General features: G+C 40.5%; 1 protein-coding gene across 6 annotated transcripts in view; it reads left to right on the top strand.

Moving 5' to 3' along the window:
* SULF1 (sulfatase 1) overlaps positions 1 to 24,827 on the top strand; it is a 190,076-nt gene that overhangs the window by 86,155 nt on the left and 79,094 nt on the right. For all 6 annotated transcript variants that reach the window (XM_025265281.3, XM_044928701.2, XM_025265278.3 and 3 more), the window contains 2 exons: positions 12,270 to 12,342; positions 12,654 to 12,883. In XM_025265281.3, coding sequence (XP_025121066.2) covers positions 12,712 to 12,883 — 172 coding nt within the window. In that variant the 5' untranslated portion in view covers positions 12,270 to 12,342; positions 12,654 to 12,711. The remainder of the gene's footprint in view (positions 1 to 12,269; positions 12,343 to 12,653; positions 12,884 to 24,827) is intronic.

Raw genomic sequence — 24,827 nt, 5'->3', positions numbered from 1 at the left:
ATCTTGATTCCAATTTGTGCTTCATCTAGCATGGCATTTCACATGATGTGGTCTGCATAAAGTTAAATAAACAGGATACCAATATAAAACCTTGACATACTGCTTTCCCGGTTTGGAACCAGTCTGTTATTGGTTCTAACTGTTGCTTCTTGACATGCATACAGGTTTCTCAGGAGGCAGGTCAGGTGATCCTGTATTCCCATCTCTTTAAGAATTTTCCACAGTTTGTTATGATCCACACAGTCAGAGAAGTTTTATTCATTAGTTAAAAAACAATCTAGGTGAACTTTAAGATCCCTTGTCTTAGTCTGTCTGGGCTGCTATAACAAAAACGCCATAGATTGGGTGACTTAAATATCAAACATTGATTTTGTATTGTTCTGAAAGCTGAAAATCCAAGATCAGGCTGCTAGTAGATGGGGTATCTGGTCAGAGTCCACTACCTGGTTCGTAGATGACCATCTTCTCAGTGTCCTCATATGGTAGGAGGTGGGGGCGGGGTGAGCTCTCTGTGGTCCATTTTATGAGGGCATTAATTCCATTTCTGAGGGTTCCAGCCTCATGACCTAATCACTTTTCTGAAGACTCTGTCTCCTAATACTGTCTCACTGGAAGTTAGGATTTCAACATATGAATGCAGTGGGGGACATAAACACTTACTCTGTAACACCTTCAAACTCAGAGATGCTGTTAATCTTAATATACCATGTTTTCAAGACTGCATCCTTCACATTAGCTCTCTAGAGCAAAGGAGGTAACTTCCCTCCTTTCTTATATATAATCAGGTTTGTGAAGCTATGTTCCAATGGGGAACAACAGATTTTCTCTGTTAGGGTGTTGCTCTCTGCTCATTTTGTGAACCCATCCATGATCACATACAACTTTCCTTTTGTTTGAGTTTCAAGGATGCAAAGCTGTAGGCAGGAGATCCTGAAATGGAGGGACCAGAAGCATATCAAATCTAATTCTTTGTATTTTCATCTACAATTGAAACTAACTACAACCAGCAAATAGAAAAAAGATTAGGAAAAACAAAAACAAAGCTTCCAGAGATTCACCAGGACTGAAAGTCTGGTAAACTTCATAGGCAGCCAGACTTACCGAATAAGCCAGTTCTACTATTGATGAGAACTAGTGTTTTGAAGCTGCCATGCTGTTTTGAAGTGCCATGCCACGCCACTGCCATGACACATTTTGATAATGTTCCACCATAGTGAGCCAAAAGAATGGTATACTAGAGATTCACAACTTTATAAGGAATTTTCTAAACAACCTAAACACCTCACTCTTTAGAGTTATAAATACATGCTGCCTTTAGCTAATCTGTCCATCAGTAAAAACTGTTTTAGTTTCTCCTCCACTTTTACATGCAAATTTTATATACAAGCCTGATTCAGATAACAGGAGAGCATTCTTTATTTTTTCCTTAATAAATAAACATCACATACCTTTATATGCATAATGTTTTAGTAAGCCTACAAATATAATTGAAAATCACTTTCTTCTTGAAGACTCATATTAAAATGAGCCCAACCGTGTTGCATTATAATCTCTGATATCACATCAGGTTTTAATAAGCCTCCTTTTTGTAGCGCACGTGTGCTTAAGACTTCATGGAAACCAAATCTGGAGAGAAGGGATTACTTTAGATTACTTTGAAATATGCATTGTTTGAAATGGCCTCTGGTGACCAGCTTTCATGAATGGCTGATTTTACTTGTGGGGCACATCATCTGGGTTAATTTTATCAGCTCCTTTGTGTGACAAGTGCTGGTGTTGTGTGTGCTGAGAAATGAAGCTTTTAAACAAAGTAGAGTTGTTAGTGAAAAAATAAATTCTAGAAGTAGAGCAACGTTGAGTGTTTGTAGTATAGAAGTGTAGTAGATGATATTTAGGACTTGGCCGGCTGTAAACATCTATTTATAAAGATATTCTAGTGACAATAAACATACATTTGCCCCAAATATCCATAGACATACACCATAATCTGAGCCTTTTCAGGAAAATTATTTTACAGATATGATAGATAATAGTTTACGGTGATAATACAGCTCGTTTTTCATTCTATAAATTCCTCTGCTTAAAAGTTCATCGGGCATCCCTGGTGGCACAGTGGATAAGAATCCGCCTCTCAATGTAGGGGATCAGAGTTCAATCCCCAGTCCGGGAAGATTCCACATGCCTTGGAGCAACTAAGCCCATGCGCTGCAACTACTAAAATCCGTGCACGGCAACGAAGACCCAACACAACCAATAAAAATTAAAAATAAAATTAAAAGACTTCATAAAGTTCACTTTTTTGTAACAATAGAGAAAAATATGGGTTTTCATTAGCTAAAATATTTCCCAGCTTCTGCTCAGACAGAAAGCTAAGACGTAAGTTGTATTTTAAGTTTCAGGTTACTATAGGCCTTCAATGTAAGCACCGTCATTCGAATCAGTGGTAGTGAATTTATGGTTTTAATGTCATACTGGGTCTCTTCAGGTGCTAATTCACCTGAAGACTGTGATAAATATCTCTACATCCAAATACTATTTTAAGAGTTAGCAGATGAATTTGATTGGACAAGAATGCCATAAATCAGATGGATGTCAATAAAAATGGGTAGAAAATTTCTCTTTGCTGTATGCTTTATGTGTGCTTTGTGGTTATAATCAGTAAATTAATTTTCCTAGTGAGGCCTGCTAGTTACTCGGTTTGTTCTACTTTAATTATATTTTCCATGATTGCCAACCTGAATCTCACATGAAACTGAAGTAGAGTTGCTTTTTTTACTTGATAAATGTGTAACTTTGCTTGGTACTCACTGGAGATAAGTATACAACTGAAGGAATGATGACAATCTGAACAGAATAGGGTATTGACAGTGATTTTTGTCATATAAAGACTTAAAATGATATATTTAACCTCCTGCCCCCAAACTCAAACCAGCATTTCCCAGTACAACTTGTGAAGGAAGTATTTTTGAAATAATACATGAACTAATCCGAAAGATTGAAGGCTGGAAGAGAAGGGGATGACAGAGGATGAGATGGTTGGATGACATCATCAACTTAATGGGCATGAGTTTGACCAATCTCCAGGAGATGGTATAGGGCAGTCCATGGGGTTGCAAAGAGTCGGACACAAGTTAGCAACTGAATGACATCAAAATCTGAATTTTAAGGTTTCTTTTGAAAATGGATCTCTGAGAACTGCAGTTGACTTAAATATGGATGTTTGGTTTTCTTCGAAGGCTTTCCTGTAAGGTATACATTGTGGAAGGAAAAATTGAAAAACAGAGCTATTCCCCATACATGCATGTGTGCGTGCTAAGTCACTTTAGTCATGTCCAACTCTGTGACCCTATGGACTCCACCAGGCTCCTCTGTCCATGGGATTCTCCAGGCAGGAATACTGGAGTGGGTTGCATGGCCTCCTCCAGGGGATCTTCCTGACCCAAGGATCAAACCCTTATCTCTTATGTCTGCTGCATTGGCAGGCGGGTTCTTTACCACTATCGCAACTATGAATTCCCCATAACTCATCCCTAAATCTTGAGCTAAGAACTAGAATTTGCTGTCTTTTGAAATGCATATTCATTTATCACAGTGTTCCCAGACCTCCTTTTCTGCATCATAACTCCATATGAGGCCAGCAGGGTCCCTTGGAAGGAACTTGTATCTCCACTCTGCTGTAGTTCAGTTCAGTTGCTCAATCGTGTCCGACTCTTTGCGACCCCATGGACTGCAGCACGCCAGGCCTCCCTGTCTATCACCAGCTCCCGAGTTTACTCAAATTCATGTCCATTGAGTTGATGATGCCATCCAACCATCTCATCCTCTGTCATCCCCTTCTCCTCCCACCTTCAATCTTTCCCAGCATCAGGGTCTTTTCAAATGAGTCAGTTCTTCACATCAAATGGCCCAAGTATTGGAGTTTCAGCTTCAGCATCAGTCCTTCCAATGAATATTCAGTCCTTCCAATGGATAGTCCTTTAGGATGGACTAGTTGGATCTCCTTGCAGTCCAAGGGACTCTCAAGAGTCTTCTCCAACACCACAGTTCAAAAGCATCAATTCTTTGGCGCTCAGCTGCTGTATTTAAAGCCTTAGAAATGTTAAAGTATGATATGTTGGTAGTGAGCTTTATCACGTAGAAAATAGGCCAGCACAAACTCTCTTGACTGTGGCTTAATTTTTAAAGTCAGGTGTTCCTCTTTCCTCACAAAGATGTTAACTACAAGAAAATATATTGAGAAATGCTTTTGAAATCTAAATATAGCACCTGAGTATTTTTTAAATATTTTCTTCAACTTAAAACGTATCACAGGAATTGTAGAACTTTGAAATAAATTCATATTGTGCCAAATGATACACATCAGAGAAACAGACTAAAACAAAATATGTCCCCAGAATTCCCGACTTTGTTCAGAGGTACATTTTTAGTTATCTAGGAATGCTTGAACTTTAAAATACAAAGAAGACTATGTTTCCTCATTACTTTAATATATGTCTGTATGTGTGAATATGTTTATACATGTATCTTAACTATACGCATGTGTGTGTGTATCTATTGGTTTGGCAAAAAAGTTCTTTCCAGTTTTTCCATGGCGTCTTTCAGAAAGACCTCAACAAACTTTTTGGTGAATCCAAATAGTTAGGAAAAAGAGATAAATACATAAGGTACTGATGAAACATGATGCTTGTGGTAGAGGGTAGTGCTCAGCACACTTCATCTGTGCCGTCAATTTTGCAGTTGGTTGGGGTCATGTGACTAGTTTCAGCCAATGAAATATTAGAAGTGATTGGAGTAATTTCTGGGTTGGAGCCATGAAAAGCTCTGCCACAAGAATCTCCAGTTTTTTTCTTCCTCTTCGTCTCCATCCAGCTATGGCAAGAATAAAACAACAGTGCCCCCATCAGACTGCATCTGTGCACGATCGAGCAGATCAAAGCTCCCTGTCACTCTTTGTGTGACTTGCAGTATGTGTTAAATCATTGATATTTGTTTGTTTGTTTTTCCTTGTTATTGCAGTAAACTGTTTCTGCTAACTTCTGCAATACCTTTAAGATACTTCAACACAGTTAAGGTATAAGTATATGAAACCAAAGGCAAAATTAATATAATAAACCATATAGTTTAAGACATAACTAAGATTTCTAAGACCACATTTGTGGTTCTTTTTATCAATATGCTTCCTATCGTCAGACCCAAACTGAAGTTTCCAATGTCCCCCTTTTTAAAAGTCAGCAATCTTTTTATTCCCCTTATCTTGGAGCTCATGGCCACCACTGAAACTCGTGACTGTTATCAGACCTGTAAGACACTCTGTAGCATCTGCTTTAGAAATATCATGTCCTTCTGGGTTTGTCTTGTTTTCACAATTTTTAGGTCACTTTGTTTTCCTTTGCTTTGCTAATTTCTATTTGAAAGAAGCTGGGAAAATCTCCATCTTGGATGCTTTGCATTTCCTAAAATGTTCTTGGTGAGTTCCTTGTTATGTAGGTAACTCCTGTCTTTGTAGGATAATCCTCATAAGTACATTTCTTCTTTTTTTTAATTTATATTTTATTTTTAATTGTAGGGTAATTGCTTTACAATATTGTGATGATTTTTGCTGTACATCAACATGAATTGGCCTCAGGTATACATTTGTCCCCTCCCTCTTATAACCCCCTTCCACCTCCCTCATAAGTACATTTCTTGCTATAGCCTCTCCCTTCATTCTTATCATGCTTATACCTTCTATCCTCTTCCTCCATGAGAAGACAAGAGAAAACCTAGGAAGCTTAAAAATACTTATTTCTATTTTTATTGTGCAACAGATCATGGGGAAAAATCCAACTTAGACATAAATGAAATAAAAAAATAGAATCTGTTCCTCTGCCTCACCATACCCTGGGGATGATCAACACTAACAATTTTGTGAAGAGATGACTTTTCAAGGTTCCTTCCAGTGTCACTATTCACAGTGTTATGGGGACAAAGAACAGAAAGGGGGAAAGGGGAAGAAAAGCAAACATTGTTCAAGGAGGATCTCCTCATTTAGCCAAGTGTCTCCCCAAAGATGCTCCAGGTCAGAGATGCACACTTTCCAGCTGTCATTGGTGGCTGGGAGAGATTTATTATTCGAGGGGTATAAAAACGTTACTGCACCAGGAGACTGTTGTCTATCTTACTTGCTTGGAGTTGTAATAAATTAGATCCGTGAACAGGCTTTCTGGGGATTAACAGTAGATGAACTTTGCCAGCTATGGGGTTTTTAAAAGAAGAAATTAGCTCCTTCATAGTTTCACATATATCATAAAGAAGCTAGCACATCCTGAAGGCTTCCTCTATAGAAAAAAAAAGTGATGTATGGGAAACTTGAAAGTCAAAATTAAGGGAAGAGGGCCATGTAAACTGACCCCAGGATATGTGAGAACTCTGTTGACTGGGGGAATCGGGAGGGGGGAATTCCACCTTCTTGCTAGTATAGTCCTATTTCACTTCACTCTAATGATAAACTAAGTGTGTTCTGGCTAAATTCAGCTTTGAATAATTGCATGCTGCTGGCCTGATCTCCCCTACTGCTGTGATTGGTTATGGTGTCCCTTTTTTTCTCTGTCTTCACTCTGAAGTGGAGTGCTTTGTGCTAGAAACAATTCCTTTGCCTCATCCTTAAGAGGTTGATTTCTGTGCTGAGTGGGTTGTTCTGAGCCTATCTCTCTCATACTTCAGATGTGTGGGCATTCATTTATAAAGTTTTGTGTTATCCTCAGATTAAAAAAGAAAAAACACAGAATGTCATCACTGAACAGTGATACCAGGCATTTAGAACTTAGTAAACTTTCAAAGCTTTAAGGGGCAGGGGGGAATGAATTAAGTTTGTGACTAGGGCCTTAGAGGTGAAAGGCTGTATACTCTAGGCCAGTAATTCTCAAACCCTTTGAACGTGAAATCCTTTTGTATTATTGAAATTGTGTTTTTATCCCTTTATATTATTAAACTTGTGGGACTTCCCTGGCAGTCCAGTGGTTAAGACTTTGTGCTCACAGTGCAAGGGACACAGGTTTGATCCCTGGTCAGGGAACTAGGAGCTTGGATGCCATATAGGCAGCCAAAAAATAAATTAATTTAAAAAAATAAAGTAATTTATTAAGCTTGTGTTTATGGGGATTTGGGGCTTCCCTGGTGCTTCAGCTGGTGAAGAATCTGCCTGCAATTCAGGAGACTTGAGTTCAATCCCTGGGTTGGGAAGATCCCTGGAGAAGAGAACAGCTACCCAGTCCAGTATTCTGGCGTGGAGAATCCCATGGACTGTATAGTCCATGGGGTTGCAAGAGTCAGACATGACTGAGTGGCTTTCACTTTATGGGGATTTTAGCTATTGATACTTAAAAATTCAAACTGAGAATTTTTAAAAATATTTATTAATTAAAAATAATACATTTATATGTTAAATAATATATTTTATGAAAAATAACTATTTTGCAAACCAAAAGAATATTGGTGATTAAAATGGCATGTTTCACATTTTTGCAAATCTGATATTTATCTGAATAAAAGAGAACTAGATTTTTATATCTGCTTCTGCATTCAATCTGTTGAAATGTATTGTTTTGGGTGAGGTATGGGAATAAAATTCAACCTCCCATGGGTAAATAGTTGGAGAATTATTTCAAAAGCTTATTCAGATACTTATAGATCTCCTTTGATACTATACCAAAACTTGACAAGTAGTGATTCCTATAGGTCAGTTGTCGTAAGAAATCTGAAACCACATGAATGAGCTTTTAATACTTTCATATATTTCTTATATATATCAAAAGTCATTTTGCACTTTGAGTGAGCATTTTTTACTTCTGTATAATTTTGTAACATTGCATTTGGTCATTTCGGAAGTATTGGTTCACTGACTTATACTAATAGTCTAAATGTTGACACATTTCATTTTATATCACAAAATAACATTTGTTAATATCAACATCAATGTCATCAGAAAAGTTTTACCTATTGAGAAGCTGCCAAGCTCACAGTGGCAGATAAAAGTTTTCCAAAATTTTGCTTTTGACTTGAAAACTAGATTTCTGTCATTAGCAACAAATGTGACAAATACTGTCAGTTGTTTTCCTTGAAGTGAGTCTTGGTTCATTCATGACTTGAGAAAACGTCTTCCAAAAATCCGAGTTCAAATAATTCTACCAAGTAAAAATAGTGTTTGAGTAAAAACAGAAAGAAGATGGATCCAGTTCACCTTGCAACTTAGTCACACAGTGGTTTCCCTTGACAAGCATCACACCTCCATACACAGCAGAGGGTTTTATGTGTCCCTTTTCTCTGATAAAACAGAAAATGTAAAAGAAAAGACATGTATTTGAGCACACAGGGACATGCTCAGTTGCTTAGTTGTGTCCAACTCTTTGAGATCCCGTGGACTACAACCTGCCAGGCTCCTCTGTCCATGGGATTCTCCAGGCAAGAATACTGGGGTGGGTTGCCATTCCCTTCTCCAGAGGATGTACTCACCCAAGGATCAAATTCACGTCTCCTGCATTGGCTGGCAGACTCTTTACCACTGAGCTACCTGGGAGGCCTATGTGTATTTGACACTCAGGGCTTAATCAAATTAATCATTTTACAGCTTCATCTTGAGTTAAACTGGCTTTTTAAAAAACTGTATGTGATGCTCCCTGCATTTGTACTAAAGCGGTTGTATCAACCATTGCTCTTAGACCACCAGTGCAAATGTCAACAAAGTGTAAAGGAGAGATGAAGTGTTGGCGTTCTTATCAAAATAGCTCCGGTCTGGGACATCCCTGGTGGCCCAGTGGTTGAGTCTATCTTCCAATGCAGGGAATGTGGGTCCCATCCCTGCTCAAGAAACGAAGATCCCCCGTGACAGGGATTGCTGATCTCACTATGGCAAATGGAGAGCCCAGGCTCTACAACTAGAGATGCCCCCATGTGCCTCAGTGAAGACCGAGCACAGCCAAAAATAATAATTAAAAATAAACATAAGATAAAGACCCAGTCTTACTTAAAAAAAAAAAAATAGTTCTGGTCTTTTGGATTCCATCTGTGAGGATCTCAGGGTCCCCCAAAGCCCAGATTACACCTTGACAACCAGGGCTGTGGACAAGCATATTACCACCATCCCTTTACCTCCACCCCAGCTGTCTAGACAAAGGGGGGCTTTGTTGAAGACAGAGACCCCCTTAAACCCATGAGGGCAATGAGGGCTTTGTTTTAGTGTGGGGCTTTGCTAGATAAGCATATGTGAACTAGACTTGCTATCCAGTTGGCTTGAAGGCTTCCCAGTCTTTTCTTTCTTTTATATGTGACTTGAAACTTTTAATGTCACATTTATAGTTGGCTTGACTGCCCCAAACAAAGTGCTGCAAACTTTCCACATCAATTGGCCATAGTGATAGTTGGTGTTTTCATTTTAGATCCTAAAGAAAAAGCAGCTTGTGCTCTGGTCCTGCTTCATGAATACAGCACCGTTCCTCAAGTTCACTTTCCATGTGTGAGAAAAACCTCTTTTGACATTTCTCCCATTTTCAACTATTTCTCAAGACAAATTGTTAGTCTCTAAGGACGCTTGTCGTCCGCCACCAAGTATCCAGTTCGAACATTGCATCCTTGTCTCCTTTGTCAAGGTCTGCGTTTTGTCTGTCAGTTTTTTCTTCTTCTTCTTCACTTTTTTCCCTTCTGGAGGTAGAAACCAGGCAGTGCGAGGATGACAGGTTCTAAAAGGTCATTTTTGAATAAAGAATTGTCTGTGTGCACATTTTTTTTTTCAGAGTGCCGTGTTTTGTGTATTTTAGTCAAGGGAGCGCTCCTGCTGAACAGACTTGTCTGAAAGTTCCATTTTCTTTACCACTCAGCTTCTCGGCTTTTACATATGAATCCCCTGAATCAATAATAAACTGTGGCAGAAAAAAAAAAAAAGAAAAACAAAAATTGTAGGTCTCTTTCGCACCTTTTAACTCTCCAGAAAGGCAAAGCAAGCCACTTTAGAGGTAAAGCTCACATCTTTTCTCCTGTCTCTTTTTTTATTAGGAAATGATTTTCAATGTAGTTTATACAGGGTGCCATTAAGGCTAATTTTCTTTTTCCTAAAAGAGGAAGTAAAGGTAAATAAGATAAAGAAAAGAATAACCCAGAACATGGATTGTGTTCCAAGGAATGTTATCAGCATCTTAATTGTCAAGAATTTTCAGTTGCGTGTGTGACTGATTATTTAAACCAAGCACCGCGCACACGCGATACAGTGTGAGTCTGGCTGTGTTTGGGGGCTCACCATTGTCTGCAGAGGTTGGTTTAAATGATCAGTGATGCAAGAAACCCTGTTGACTATCTCTTTATACATGGCTTTGAGAGGTGGGCAAAGTTCTATTACTTCAAGAACCAACCCTCTAAGAAATTTCTGTATTTAACTCTTTAGACGGATGCTTGCTCCACGGGAGAGAGCCATTGTTTCATTGACTTCTTTCACTTTCTTGTCCTTTCATGCTCCTATCAGTTTTCTCATGATTCGAACCAAATGCCCAGAAACCCACCAGTCAGGGCAGAACAATTGTGTGCTTTCAGTGTTCAGCAGGCACCGCAATCACTGAAATAACCCCGAGTTATTACCAAACAGAAAACAAGAAAAAACCCACACGCCAAACTGTGCATATTGACTTTCTCAAGCCACAGGATCAATCGGAGGTGGTTAGCTGGTTGCTCTGCAGATAATGTGGTCAGGACTGCCTTGCTGCAGACACTGGATTTTTGTTTTAAAGCCTACTTCTTATTGAGTCTTTCTCTCTCTCTCTCTTTCTCTCTCTCCCTCTCTCCTTCCCTCCCAAGGAATAATTACAGGCTGCAGAGTCAAAAGCATTAGAACTGTTAACAAAACAGCTCATAAAGTTTAAAATAATGGGGGCGTGTGTGTTTATGTAAAACACAATAATCTGTATGGCAGGGGGAAACAGTATACCCTTCTTTCTTCTTTCACTGCCCCGTGTCACCCTCCAGAATTTAAGACATGGAAGTGAGCAACGGAGTCCTTTTTCTTCTGGTTCCTCACACTTCATTCGTGATTTGTATTTATCTGATGTCAGTTGATTGTTGAGAATCAAAATACAGACCTCAGAAGTGTGGGGAGAGAGTGGGTGCTGGAATCAGCTGCCATCTAATTAATTTTAGGGCAGTTGAAATTCCCATACAGACGCTCCCTCATGACATTCAAGAGAAAGATGCTTTTTTTGTTTTTTTTAATGAGCCCTTTGCTATCTTTCAGAAGTCCTAAAGAACAGCGTCCAGCAGGTTAGTGTTCTAAAGTGAAAGGGGCATTTTTCCAACCCTTTCTGAAGTCTCCTCCTGTGCAGACTTACAAAGATTTTGCAGTGCTCCCCTCCAGATTTTATTATTTTTTTAAGGTGAAAGAGTCACCTCCAGCCTCAGAGCCCATCAGTCATTTTGCTTTGCAGGTGGAGATCTGCTGCAGCAAAGCCAAACCTCGGTGCTGGCGGCACTGCACCGGGTCTGGACAGTAGTGAGCCTGGTGCTGACAGTCAGAGGAGGGCTCTGTCCCCTTCGGCACCGGTGCACTGGGGATGCGGGCTGGACCGCGGGACAAGCCCAGCCCTGAGGAAGCACCTCTTCCCCTGGTGATTGATGGAGGACGGTTAGGAGCTCTTCGGAGGCTGGGGAAGGTTGCCCTCTCAGCCACTTACTCTGAAGTCTTTGTCAGCAGAAAAACTCTCCTGGGTAGTGAGTGACATCATGCAGATGACAAATGACAGCTTTGCGTTTCGTTCTGCTTGATGAGTACTCAATATCGCATGCAGGTGAGGTAACGCTTCCCAGAGGCAAACACTCCAGGGCACTGTGGTTTCACGGGCGCTGCTGGCTTTTCCTCGTCAGTCGTCTGTTTTCTTTGAGGATGTTTAAAGTATTAATGCTACTAAAACATGAGCAGGGATGATACCCAGATCACTGTGTTTATGATTATGCAATGAGGATATTATTCAAGTCATGTGTTAAGCAGTTCTGAATGTTGTTTCCTTCTGTTTCTTCCTTTTGGAGTACAGATTTTAAATTATGTATGTGTATGTATATATATTATAATATACATTGTATATTATATTTACACATAAATATAATTAATATACATACTATAAAATATATGGTGAATAAATAATGTATATACACACATATATATATTTATGCTGTTTCAAGAGACTGTTTCAGACCAAAAATCTGTATCAGAATCTCTGATTGAAGTTTCCTTTGTATTTTTTTCCTCCCCATTCCAGGACCCCCTCTGCAGATGTCCTGAACACTTCTGACTACAGCAATTGATTCTTCAACCGGGATACCTAATTCCAGGTATTAGCTCTTGTCAGAAAGCTTTTACATCTGAGCTCTGTGCTGGAAATTCTATTTTGGCAATGAATTTTGAAATTGGAAAAGTTGGAATGAGAATAAAGGACAAAAGTGAATTTGCAAAATAATCAAGCGCTTAAAAAAAAAACAACAACCCTACGCTGGGAGGGTTTGCTGCTTCTGACTCACGGGCAGCCCTTTCTCTGCCAGTTTATGTGCCAGTTCTCACTGAGTTGTAGTCCTTTTTCTGCAGCCGTGTTCAGGGTTTGGATTTCATTTTCGTCTTTCCCTCTCCCCTTTCTCTGACTGCCCAGACCTGCAAGAATCAAGAGAGAGACATTTTCTCAGTTTTGCGACATTGGAGCAAGCACAATGAAGTATTCTTGCTGTACTCTGGTTTTGGCTGTCCTGGGCACACAGCTGCTGGGGAGCTTCAGTTCCAGCATCAGGTCCCCAAGATTCAGAGGACGGATACAGCAGGAGCGAAAAAACATACGACCCAACATCATTCTTGTGCTCACCGATGATCAAGATGTGGAGCTAGGTGAGACACTGGCTTTTTCATTTGTTCGTCCCTTTTGCTTGAATGATTGACTGACCTCCTGGTATCAGTAACAGTCTGAAAACATTCAGGGGTTTGATGCTTAACAGTAGTACCTTAACCAAAACCTAGTTTATAAAATGTACTTGCATTGATGGTAAAGCATCTGGTTTGTGTTTCGACATGACTTTTTTGGTCTTAAGTTTTTGAAGCAATGTGGGGTGGTGGGGTACGAGAATGGGGGTGGTGAGAGGAAACACAAAACTATAAAAGTCAAGGATTGGATCGTGCACCTTGGAAACTCTTGGTCAAGAGCTTTTTAAAATATTTGGGCAAAGTTCTTTTGAGGAACATGAGAGTATGACTGTAATTCTCTGCAGAGCATATGAACAAAGGTAGATACACAAGGAACTTCCAATTGTCATTATTATTAAGGTGAATCCTGTATTCACAGCTTGTAATTGTTAGGAAATTAAAAGTTACAGCATGATGCATATCTTCTGCTGCTGCAGATCACTGCTACCCACTAGACAGGATGCTTTTCAGAAGAATTCACTCACCTGGGTTAATTCTGGAGTGCTTGGAAAGCCTGCCAACATCCAGTGTTTCAGCTTAGCTTCTAAATCTTCTGGTTGGGTTTCTCACCCTTTCATTTTCTTTCATGGCCCAGCCTTATGGTCTTGCCCATAAGCTTAGGATCAATTTCTTCTATGGTACCTAAGACAGATGAAAAGTTTGCCCTTACAAGTTGTCACCAGCACTCCTTTCCATTCTTGAACCAAAGTCCTTGCTCTCAGGCTATCACACTGAACTTGACCATCTCTAGTCTTGCACTTCATGCTGGCAGAATACCTTGGGCTTCTTTCCAGAGCTCCTCTGGCTAGGTTCCTTGAGGATTAAACCCTTGTAGGCTGGAAGTCGATCCACAGGAATGGGGACTTTGTTTTCCAGTTTGAAACCAAACTATGGAATCTCAACAAAGTTAACTCTTTGGATTCAGCTAGAAACAAAAGCACTAAAAGCCAGTGGAGGTAATAATTGTTGGATGTGATTTGCAGTCTGTTGTCTCTCACTTAATTGTTTAAACTCGACCATGGATTTTTAGGCAACGAGTCAAAATGAGAAATCTTGGAGATGTGACTTTAGTGTGTATGTGGCTGGTGGTTTAAGTTTTCTTTTCTTTTTTTTTTTTTTTTTAAGTTTTCATTCACCTATAGCACAAGGAAAGTGAAGACATTTGAATTCACCTTCCTTAACATCTCTCATACCCATCCCTTTCACTGAAGCCATTCTCCGCTCTCTTAGTTTTTCCTAACTGGTTGATCACCTGACGGTACCTGTCCCTTCTAGTCTTGGCCCCTCCTGCCTATTCTTCATTTCATGCAAGTATCTGATTGGGTCTCTGCTGCTAAAACCCTCCAAGATGTTCCTTGCCAAGAGGATTAAAAACCTCCTCTCTGCAGGCTGATGAGCTCTGGGCATCTGCCCCCTACCTATCTCACTAAGACTATTTTCCTTTCCCCCAGTTTTGCTCTGTGCTTCATGGAAACAACTAGTTGTTTGAAACTGTCTAGTGGTTTCATCTCCCTCACTTATATTTCATGCCTTTACACATCTCATCCCCTCTGCTCTTTCCACCTTCCTCCACCTAGAGAAACCCTACCTATTTTTCATGACCCAGTTCAGTGCCTTGCCCTCAGGGATCCTCCTTCACCAAAACCATCCTGCCCTCCAGCACAGTGGATGGAACTTTATACCACCTCGGGCCTGCCTCCAGCAGGACCCTTAATCCACCATGTGCTTCCATACCTGTCTGTTCCACTTGATTGAGAGCAACTAAAGGATAGGGTGTGTGTGTGTATGTTAATCGCTCGGTCGTGTCCGACTCTGTGACCCATGGATTGTAGCCCACCAGGTTCCTCTATTCATGAAATTCTATAGACAAGAATACTGGGATGGGTTGCCATTGCTCCTCCAGGGGATCTTCCCAACCCAGGGTTCAAACTCACATATGCTGCCATTTCCTGCATTGGCAGGAGGATTCTTTATTACTGAACCACCAGAGAAGCCAAATATTTATTAAGCAATTACTAAATACTGTCTTCTAGGGGAAGCACATGGATTTAATGGTGAAGAGTTGGTGGCCACCTGTTTCTTACATGTTTGTCTTTACTTCTTTCCTTGATTTTCCTCCCAGACACCAGGCTAAGCATTCACTCGTTTAATTTTCACAGTCACTCTATGTAGTAGTTACTACTACTCTATTCAGATTATCCTTAAGACAAACGAGGCTTAGAAGATTTGCATAGGCTCTGATGAGCTAGGAAATGGTGAACCCAAGACCTGTATTATGTCCGAATCTCCACAGCTACACATGTAACCATGATTCCTTCCATCAGTCCATCCTTCAACAAATATTTGTTGAGCCCTTCCTAAAATAACCTGTAAATATATGTTCTGAGATAATGACAAGATGGGTCTTATTATCCCATTGACAGAGCAAGTTGATGATGAACTAGAGTGAACAATAGGTAAAAATTTAGAGAAGACCAACCACCTTTCTCAGCAGAAAAATTATGTTCTGGGTGGTGGGTACAGTTTCATGGAGACTTTTGACTGGCCGATTATAATGTCCTTATAATCTCTGAAATTTTCTGCTCTAGTCTTTAGTTAACTTTGGGTTTTGGTATTGTTGTTGTTGTTTTTAATCATCTTAAACCATTTTTAAGTGTACAGTTTGTGTTAAGTACATTCACATTTGCAAATCTCCAAAAACTCTTTTCAGCATATAATATTAAAGCTCTATATCCATTAAACAGTAACTGCCTAGCTCCCAGCTCTTGGCATTCGCTGTTCTACTTTCTGTCTCTATGAATTTGACTCCTCTGAGTATTTCACATATGTGGAATCATACAGTTTCACACAGTACTTGTTTTTTTGTGACTGACTTATTTCACTCCAATATTCTTGCCTGGAAAATCCCATGGACAGAGGAACCTGGTAGGCTACAGTCCGTGGGGTTGCAAAGAGTCGGACAACTGAGTGACTTCACTTTCACTTTCACTTTATTTCACTTAGCATAAAGTCCTTGTTCACTGTTTACCTATGTTATAGCATGTCTCAGAATTTCCTTCCTTTTGAAGGTTAAATAATATTCCATTTTATGTATATTCACCCTTTGTTTATCCATTTATCTCTTTAGACATTAGTGTTGCTTCTGCTTTTCTATTATTGTGAATAATGCTACTATGAACATAGGTGTATAAATATCTCTTTGAGACTCTGCTTTCAATTCTTTGGGGTATATACCCAGAAATAGAATTACTGGATCATTAGATAGTTCTATTTTTAATTTTTTGAGGAACCACAGTACTGTTTTCATGGCAACTGCACCATTATCCATTCCTACCAGCAGTGCATAAGGATTCCAGTTTCTCCACATTCTTGCCAACATTTGTCATTTGCTGAATTTTTGATAATAACCATCTTAATGGGTGTGAGATATTCTTTCATTGTGGTTTTGATATGGTTTGATGTGTTTTGGGTTTTTGCTTACATGTGATTTTTTTGGCCAAATATTGAATAAAACTTCGCCTAAAAAAGCAAAATTTTTGCGCCTGTAATACTGCAAGCATTTTGGCTTCTGTGCCTCCAGAAGGATATCAGACTTAGAAAAGGCTTAGGAAAACAATTCCAAAAATTGTAATCGAATACTTTTCCTTTTGAGAAATTAAAAATGAAACAATTCTATCTTTTTGTCTGAAGAGACAAGACTAAGAAGGATGGTAATCCAAGTTTATGAAATCAAGCTGGGATGAAAAGTTCTTACTCAGTAGGAATGAGGGACTCTCCCTTAACTTTGGGGACAAATAAACTAGTACTTTGTGAAGGGGGTGAAGCACAGAAGGAATTTATTAATAAAAGTGCTAGCACCTGATATGTGAATAACACTTTATCTTTTCCCAAGAACATTTATTCTCATTATTGCATTTTATTGTCATTCCATCCAAGTTGGGTGGGTAGTTCAAAGATCATTACCCCAGAAGAAAACAATCCGTGGAAAGATTAAGTAATTTAACCAATGGTCCCTATGCTTCTGGATTTGCTTTTTCCACTACTTGGGAAGTGGTTCACAGGTTATGCCTCTATCTGTAAATAGTTCAGGCTTTTAGGCAAAGCTAATGGGTGGAAGATTTATATCTTTAAAAAAAAAACACTGAAGTATAGTTGATTTACAGTATTCTTTTCATTTCAGGCATACAGCCAAGTGAGTTATACATATAAAAATATCTATTTTTTTCAGATTCTTTTCCCTTATAAGTTATTACAAAATGTCCAGTATAGTTTCCTATGCCAGACAGTAGGTTCTTGTTGATTATCTGTTTTATGTATACTAGTGTGTGTGTGTGAATCCCAAACACCTAATTTGCCGCCCCCTCCACCAGCTTTCCCCTTTGATAACCATAAGTTTGTTTCCTGTGTCTGTGAGTTTTGTATATAAGTTCATGTGTATCTTTTTTTTTTTAGGTTCCCCATATAAGCAATATCATATATTAGTCTTCGTCTGGTTTATATCACTTAGGATGACAATCTCTAGATCCATCCATATTGCTGCAAATGGCATTATTTCATTCTTTTTTATGGCTGAGTAACATTCCATCATATATATACATGGGGTATTTATATATCTACACCCTGTCTCTTTATACCTTCATCTGTCAATGGACATTTAGGTTCCTTCCTCCATATCTTGGCTACTGTAAATAGTGCTGCTATGGATATTGGAGTGCATGTATCTTTTCGAATTATGGTTTTATTTTTTAAGCTAAAAAACACAAATGGACATTATTAAAAGAGTTTGGGATGATGGCTATCATCCAGGAAAGGAATGGTAACCAAGAACATCAGCAGTATCCACGTTTTATTATGAAATTTTAAAAACATATCTGAAAAAAATAAAAATATATCTCAAGCAACTATGAGCAAATGTTAAGTTTTTAAAAGCTAAAAGACACAGTATTTATTCTATTTTTCCCTCACTTGAAATATTTTACAAGTCAAAAAGAAGAAAATAAAAAATGCTTGTGGTAGTCCCCTAAGTTTCTGAGACTATAGTCAACGAGATTAAGCTCTAAGCCCTTCCCAAAAGCAGTTCCCTGGCAGTTCAGTGGTTAAGACTTTCGCCTTCCAATGCAGCGGAGCAGGGGTTGCAGTTTCGATCCTAGTCAAGGAGCTAAGATAGATTTCCACATGCCTCATGGCCAAAGACCAAAACATAAAACAGAAGCAATGTTGTAACAAATTCAATGAAGACTTTAAAAATGGTCCACATCAAAAAAAAAAAAATCGAATAAATCTTTCCCAAATGGTCCCTGGGTACCACTCTGAAAAGCAAAATAGTGAGCTGATTAGACCATTGATCTGGTTCAATGTGGCATTTCTTAAATTCTTAGGAAATTGGGCTGGTGCTAACGTCTTAGGAAGGCTGATTTATGATCTACTTATATCATAAGTAAAATTAAGAAATCTTAAATACATGGAAACACTTTGTCTAAAGCAGAGGTCACAAATGGGATCTACAGTCTAGAGCTATTCCACAGGTGTGTTTTGCTTGACCAGCATGCTTATCAAAATCAAGGCAGCATTTTAAAAAATCAAGTGATTTTTATATAAGAGGGGGGAAAAAAATCCAGATTCTGACTTTTCTCGAAAAGTCATTGAAAACCTTACATTCCCGTGAGGCGGCCATGGGAAGGGCTTTTCTTAAAAACTTTACATTCCCATGAGGCAGCCTTCAGTTAAATGCTTAAAGGGGGAGTTCCCTGGTCATCCAGTGGTTAAAGAATCTGCCGGCCAGTACAGGGGACATGGATTCAATCCCTGGTCTGGGAAGATCCCATATGCCAAGGGGCAACCAAGCCCACATGCCTAGAGCCCATGCTCTGCAACAAGAGAAGCCACTGCAATGAATCGCAACACAGAGTTGCCCCCAGTCAGGGAAAGGATGTGGAGAAGAGAGGGTTATGGGGTTTGGAATTGACATGTACACACTGCTATATTTGGAGTGGATAGCCAACAAGGACCTACTGTATGTGGCACATGGAGCTCTGCTCGATGTTATATGGCAGCCTAGATGGGAGGGGAGTTTGGAAGAGAATGGATTTATGTTTATGTACGGCTGAGTCCCTTCACTGTTCACCTGAAACTATCACAGTATTGTTTGTTAATCGGCTATACCCAATACAAAATAAAAAGTTTAAAAAAGAGAAAGAGTAGCCCCCATTCAGCCCAACTAGAGAAAGCCTGTGCACAGCAATGAAGACCCCGCACAGCTAAAATTTTAAAAAATAATGCTTGAAGAGGAATCAAAGCTGCCCCGTTGGGTGGGGCCTGTCCTCCCCAGGCCCTCGGGGTCCCCACCACTCTCCATTGCTCCCCAACATCTAGACCAAGGAGCACATGTCTTTGCCATCATGTCCACACTGCTGTTTTTTATCGTCAGGGGAAAATTCTATATACCCACATCTCTATCAAGGGTAGAAAACTGGAAAGACGAAAGCATTGTGATTTTTCTTGTACTGAGCTGGCTTCACTTGCCTGCCTTCTCTGTCTAGCCCTGTAGGCATTTTTACTTCCATTCCACTAAAAAGCTAGTCTCCACTTTTAATGGCCTTTAGCTCTTTAGGGGAAAAAATAATGAGTCCTAGTGACCTGGAAACATTCCAGACAGATTTATTATCTGCTTCTTAGTCCCTTCTTTTCCCAACTTGGTTTCCCTCCCCAACTTGTTTTTAGCTGAAACATCTGTTTTTTTGTGGGTTTTTTTCCTATCAATTCCATAGTTTTGGTAGAAAAAGGTGTACTGTTCGATCATGTTATTTTTTTTCTAATGCTTTCAGAATTCAAATTTTCAATAGACCAATAAAGCCATTTTTAGTATGAGAAATATCACTGTTTAAATTTCCATACTTAATTGTTGGCATAAGAAATTATCAGGATGTGCTTAGTACAGGCCATTTATATATTTCAAGCATTGACTCTACCCCATCATAAAACAATGGCATCTAGAAACAACCCTCTATGTTTAATAAGAGCTGTGTTTGCTGGTCTTATCACTCATCAAACCATGAGCAGTTGTAATTCACACAGAGGTGTGTCTCCTATGAAGCCAGGTATGTATGAATACCACATACCTGGGACTTCCTTAATGAATGATGATGACAAAATTTGTTATCAAATTTCTAGTTTTGTGAGTTTTTCTGGACATGATGAACAGCCTCAATGAAAAGCTTAATGTTTGACAGTACAAAATATTGAAATATTTCAAATATCAAATGCTAAGATATTTGAATCAGGAAAGGCAAGTCTTTGTTGTAAAGTTTAACATGGACATAAAGTAATTCAAGTTCACTGTGTGATTTTGGTAAAGTCATCCTGATGAGTGGGACATTTTCTCCCCCTGACCTTTTACACGCATGTGATTTGAGACTAAATGACTTGAAACCTGTAGAACGATTGAAATTCCTGGCTATGACTCTGTCAGGCCCCAGTAACCCAGTACACACTACCTCCAAAGGACTGTTCCTGGAGCCTTGATTTCTAACCCCATCAGAATTGCAAACCTGACAGATCTTGAAGGATTCCCAGAGAGTGCCACTTCTCCTCTCTCAGTCACTGCTGACCTAGCAGCATCCTAGTCCACAGCTGATCACTGTCAAAGTACCCCCACCCCTGCAGGAGCAATGGCAGACATCCCCAGTCCCAACCTGGAACTCTGGCGCTGGGGCAGCTCTTGTTGGCAGCCTCGAGGCTCAGCTGTGGCCCAGACCTTCCCTGTCCTCAAGCCAGCCCAGTCAGCAGTGCCCCCATGCCAACTACTAGACTTCATTATGGTCACTTCATAGCATCCCTGTCAGGCTTCCACCTCAAAGGACAATTTTAAATGATAATGAAGCCAGGCTTCTTGCTTAAGAGAGGTGTGGGGAACAGTGCATAATGGGTAGACGGGAACTGATATCTTTAAACCAGCTTTAACATTTCAAGTCTTGAAACATAGACAAAGTAAACTTCTATCTTAATCCATCAAGACTGCTCTAACCAAATACCATAGACTGGGTGACTTCAGTTCAGTTCAGTTCACTTCAGTCACTCAGTTGTGTCTGACTCTTGGCGACCCCGTGAATTGCAGCACGCCAGGCCTCCCTGTCCATCACAAACTCCCGGAGTTCACTCAAACTCATGTCCATCAAATCGGTGATGCCATCCAGCCATCTCATCCTCTGTCGTCCCCTTCTCCTCCTGCCCCCAATCCCTCCCAGCATCAGAGTCTTTTCCAATGAGTCAACTCTTCGCATGAGGTGGCCAAAGTATTGGAGTTTCAGCTTTAGCATCCGTCCTTCCAATGAACACCCAGGACTGGTCTCCTTTAGAATTGGACTGGTTGGATCTCCTGGCAGTCCAAGGGACTCTCAAGAGTCTTCTCCAACACCACAGTTCAAAGGCATCAGTTCTTTGGTGCTCAGCTTTCTTCACAGTCCAACTCTCACATCCATACATGACCAGAGGAAAAACCATAGCCTTGACTAGATGGACCTTTGTTGGCAAAGTAATGTCTCTGCTTTTGAATATGCTATCTAGGTTGGTCATAACTTTCCTTCCAAGGAGTAAGCGTCTTTTAATTTGGTGGCTGCAGTCACCACCTGCAGTGATTTTGGAGCCCAAAAAAATAAAGTCTGACACTGTTTCCACTGTTTCCCCATCTACTTCCCATGAAGTGATGGGACCAGATGCCATGATCTTCGTTTTCTGAATGTTGAGCTTTAAGCCAACCTTTTCACTCTCCTCTTTCACTTTCATCAAGAGGCTCTTGAGCTCCTCTTCACTTTCTGCCATAAGGGTGATGTCATCTGCATATCTAAGGTTATTGATATTTCTCCCGACAATCTTGATTCCAGCTTGTGCTTCTTCCAGCCCAGCATTTCTCATGGTGTACTCTGCATATAAGTTAAATAAGCAGGGTGACAATATACGGCCTTGACGTACTCCTTTTCCTATTTGGAACTAGCCTGTTGTTTCATGTCCAGTTCTAACTGTTGCTTCCTGACCTGCATATAGGTTTCTCAAGACGCAGGTCAGGTGGTCTGGTATTCCCATCTTAGTGTCTTATAAACAACAGACATTTATTTTTTATGGTTCTTGAAACTGAAAAGTCCAAGATCGAGCAGGTTCTGTGTCTGGTGGGAATCTGCTTCCTGGTTCACAGATGCTGTGTTTTTGCTGTGTCCTCACATGGCAGAAGAGCCAGGGAGCTCTTTGGGGTCTCTTTTATGAGGGCACTAAACCCATTCATGAGGGCTCCACCCTCATGACTTAAATCACCTGCCAAAGCCCCCACCTTCTAACACCATAACCTAGCACATTAAGTTTCAACCTATAAGTTTTGTAGGAGCACAAACATGCAGTTTATGGCTACCTCTGTATGCCTACCTTAGCTTTGGAGTTCAGATATGATGACAGAGAGGGAGATGGGAAAGGCAGAAGTAAATGAAACATCTTGGGGCCAAGGTGATCACACAGTAAATCACAGCTCATGCCATTTGCTCAACAGCCCTGCCAACAGGTCCGGAGAGCTATTATTAGTTCTATTTTACAGCTGAGAAACACGAATCCAAAGAGGGTAAATGACTTGTTCAAACACACCTATGACAAAAACAGATGTTCCCCCTCAAGTTCAAGTCCAGGACTCTGTCTCTTCTCATCTGCATCCTCCTAAGCCCTGCCTTGGCAATCTTGTGGTGAATCTTCAGCCTTAAAGTTTCATAACATTCTCATGAAATAATTGCTCTGATAACTAAGAATCAGCACAGTCTGCATTTTAGGCACCAAAGTCCTGAAACTCAGAGAGGTGAAGAGCTCTGGCTTAAAACCAAGTCCTTGCAGCTATAGGACAAAACATGGTCCCATCCACTGGGACCATGCTGGAAACGCATAATTAATAGTTGTATGGATGCAGAATCATTTTGGGAAGTTTCCCAATGAAAAATCAATGGTGCAGTCACAGTGGCCATAGGTGCAGGACCAGGCAGTGTTGTTGGCTAACGTTAATCACTGCACAGCCGTAAAAGAGAAGGAGCTTTGTACTTACCTTGCTGGAGCACAGTTACTCAGCAGAGGGAAGAGGTATGATTCCTACACTCCGTCATCTGTATCCACCCAGGGACTCCAAGATCAGAGGCAGCATTTAACATCAGTGTGACTGTCAGCTTCTGAAGACAGACACATCTGCAGCCCACGCCCCCTCTCCCACTCAGACCCAAGCTACTGAAATCAGTCCATAAGAAGGCAGGAGACAGGCTTTAGTGTCTGTTAGTATCTCCCCTAAGAGGCTAGATGAAGCAAAATACATATGTGCTAAGTTGCCCTCAGTTGTGTCTGATTCTTTGTGACCCCAGGGACTGTAGCTCACCAGGCTTCTCTGTCCATGGGGATTCTCCAGGCAAGAATACTGGAATGGGTTGCCATGCCCTCCTTCAGGGGATCTTCCTGACCCAGAGATAGAACCTATGTCTCTTATGCCTCTTGTATTGGCAAGTGGGTTCTTTACCACTAGCACCACCTGGGAAGCAAAATATGAGACTACAGTAAATGAGATATACTCTTACTATGAGCAGACATCATCTCTGTGTTGCAGTCTTCAAAGTCAATGTCACAGCCAGTACTCAGCCTAGATGGAGCTTAAGAGCGTGATCTCTGAACAGACAGCCTGCATTTGTATCTGAGCTCTGCTGCTTAGGGTCTGTGCAGTCCTAGGCATGTTGTTTAACCCTTCTGTACCTCAGTTTATCATCCCTGATGTGGGAATAATAATTAATAACACCCACTATGGAAAGTTATTGTCAGGATTAAATGATTTGCTACATATGAAACACTTAGAAATGGAAGCAAGTATAAAATCCGCTGGGCTTCCCAGGTGGCGCTAGTGCTAAAGAACCCACCTGCCAGTGCTGGAGACATAAGAGACATGGGTTCGATCCCTGAGTCAGGAAGATCCCCTGGAGGAGGGCATGGCAACCCACTCCAGTATTCTTGCTTGGAGAATCCCGTGGACAGAGGAGCCTAGCAGGCTACAGTTCACAGGGTTGCATGGAGTCAGACAGGACTGAAACGACTTAGCGCATACACAGTCATAAAATCCGTGAGAATAAATATAAAATCAGTGTTTTCTTTTCCTGTCTACCTATCTTACCACTTTGGAAGTGGTCTAAACCATTTGGATCACTTAAAGTGAGGCACCCACTAAAGTCTCTTCCAGCTCAAAGCTTCCCTGGTTCTGTGTCAGGCTTCAACTACATCTCCAAGAGTGGGCCGTGGACAGGCAGCACCGGCGTCATCAGGGAGCTTGATAGAAATGTAAATTCTTCTATGACATAACATGCTCTCCAGGTGATTTTTAAAGTTGGAGTAGCATTGTCTCAGAATCTTCTCTTCACTAAGAAACTTCAAGCTAGATGCTCATATTCAGTCAGGAGCCCCACCCATGGGGCTCTTACCACTGTACCTGCAGAGACCAGGGGAGAAGGAAATGGCAGCCCACTCCAGTATTCTTGCCTGGAGAATCCCAGGGACGGAGGAGCCTGGTGGGCTGCCATCTATGGGGTCATACAGAGTCGGACATGACTGAAGCGACTTAGCAGCAGCAGCAGCAGCAACAAAGACCAAACGTCTTCATTGTTCCCTCCTTTGACTGGCAGACCAGTTGGAAGCAGAGGGTTTAGAGGGATTTTTTTAGTTCTTCAACACAACCAGCTCAGTCGTTTAAGAAAAGAATGATATTTATTTATTTTTAAAAGATTTTTTGATGTGGACCATTTTTGAAGTCTTTGTTGAATTTGTTACAATATTGCTTCTCTTTTATGCTTTGCTTTGTTGGCTGAGAGACTTGAAATCT

The sequence above is a fragment of the Bubalus bubalis genome, chromosome 15 (assembly GCF_019923935.1).
Source record: "Bubalus bubalis isolate 160015118507 breed Murrah chromosome 15, NDDB_SH_1, whole genome shotgun sequence".
In the NCBI taxonomy this organism is placed as follows: domain Eukaryota; kingdom Metazoa; phylum Chordata; class Mammalia; order Artiodactyla; family Bovidae; genus Bubalus; species Bubalus bubalis.
Note: the sequence above shows the minus strand (reverse complement) of the source record. Positions and strands in the feature narration are given on the sequence as shown.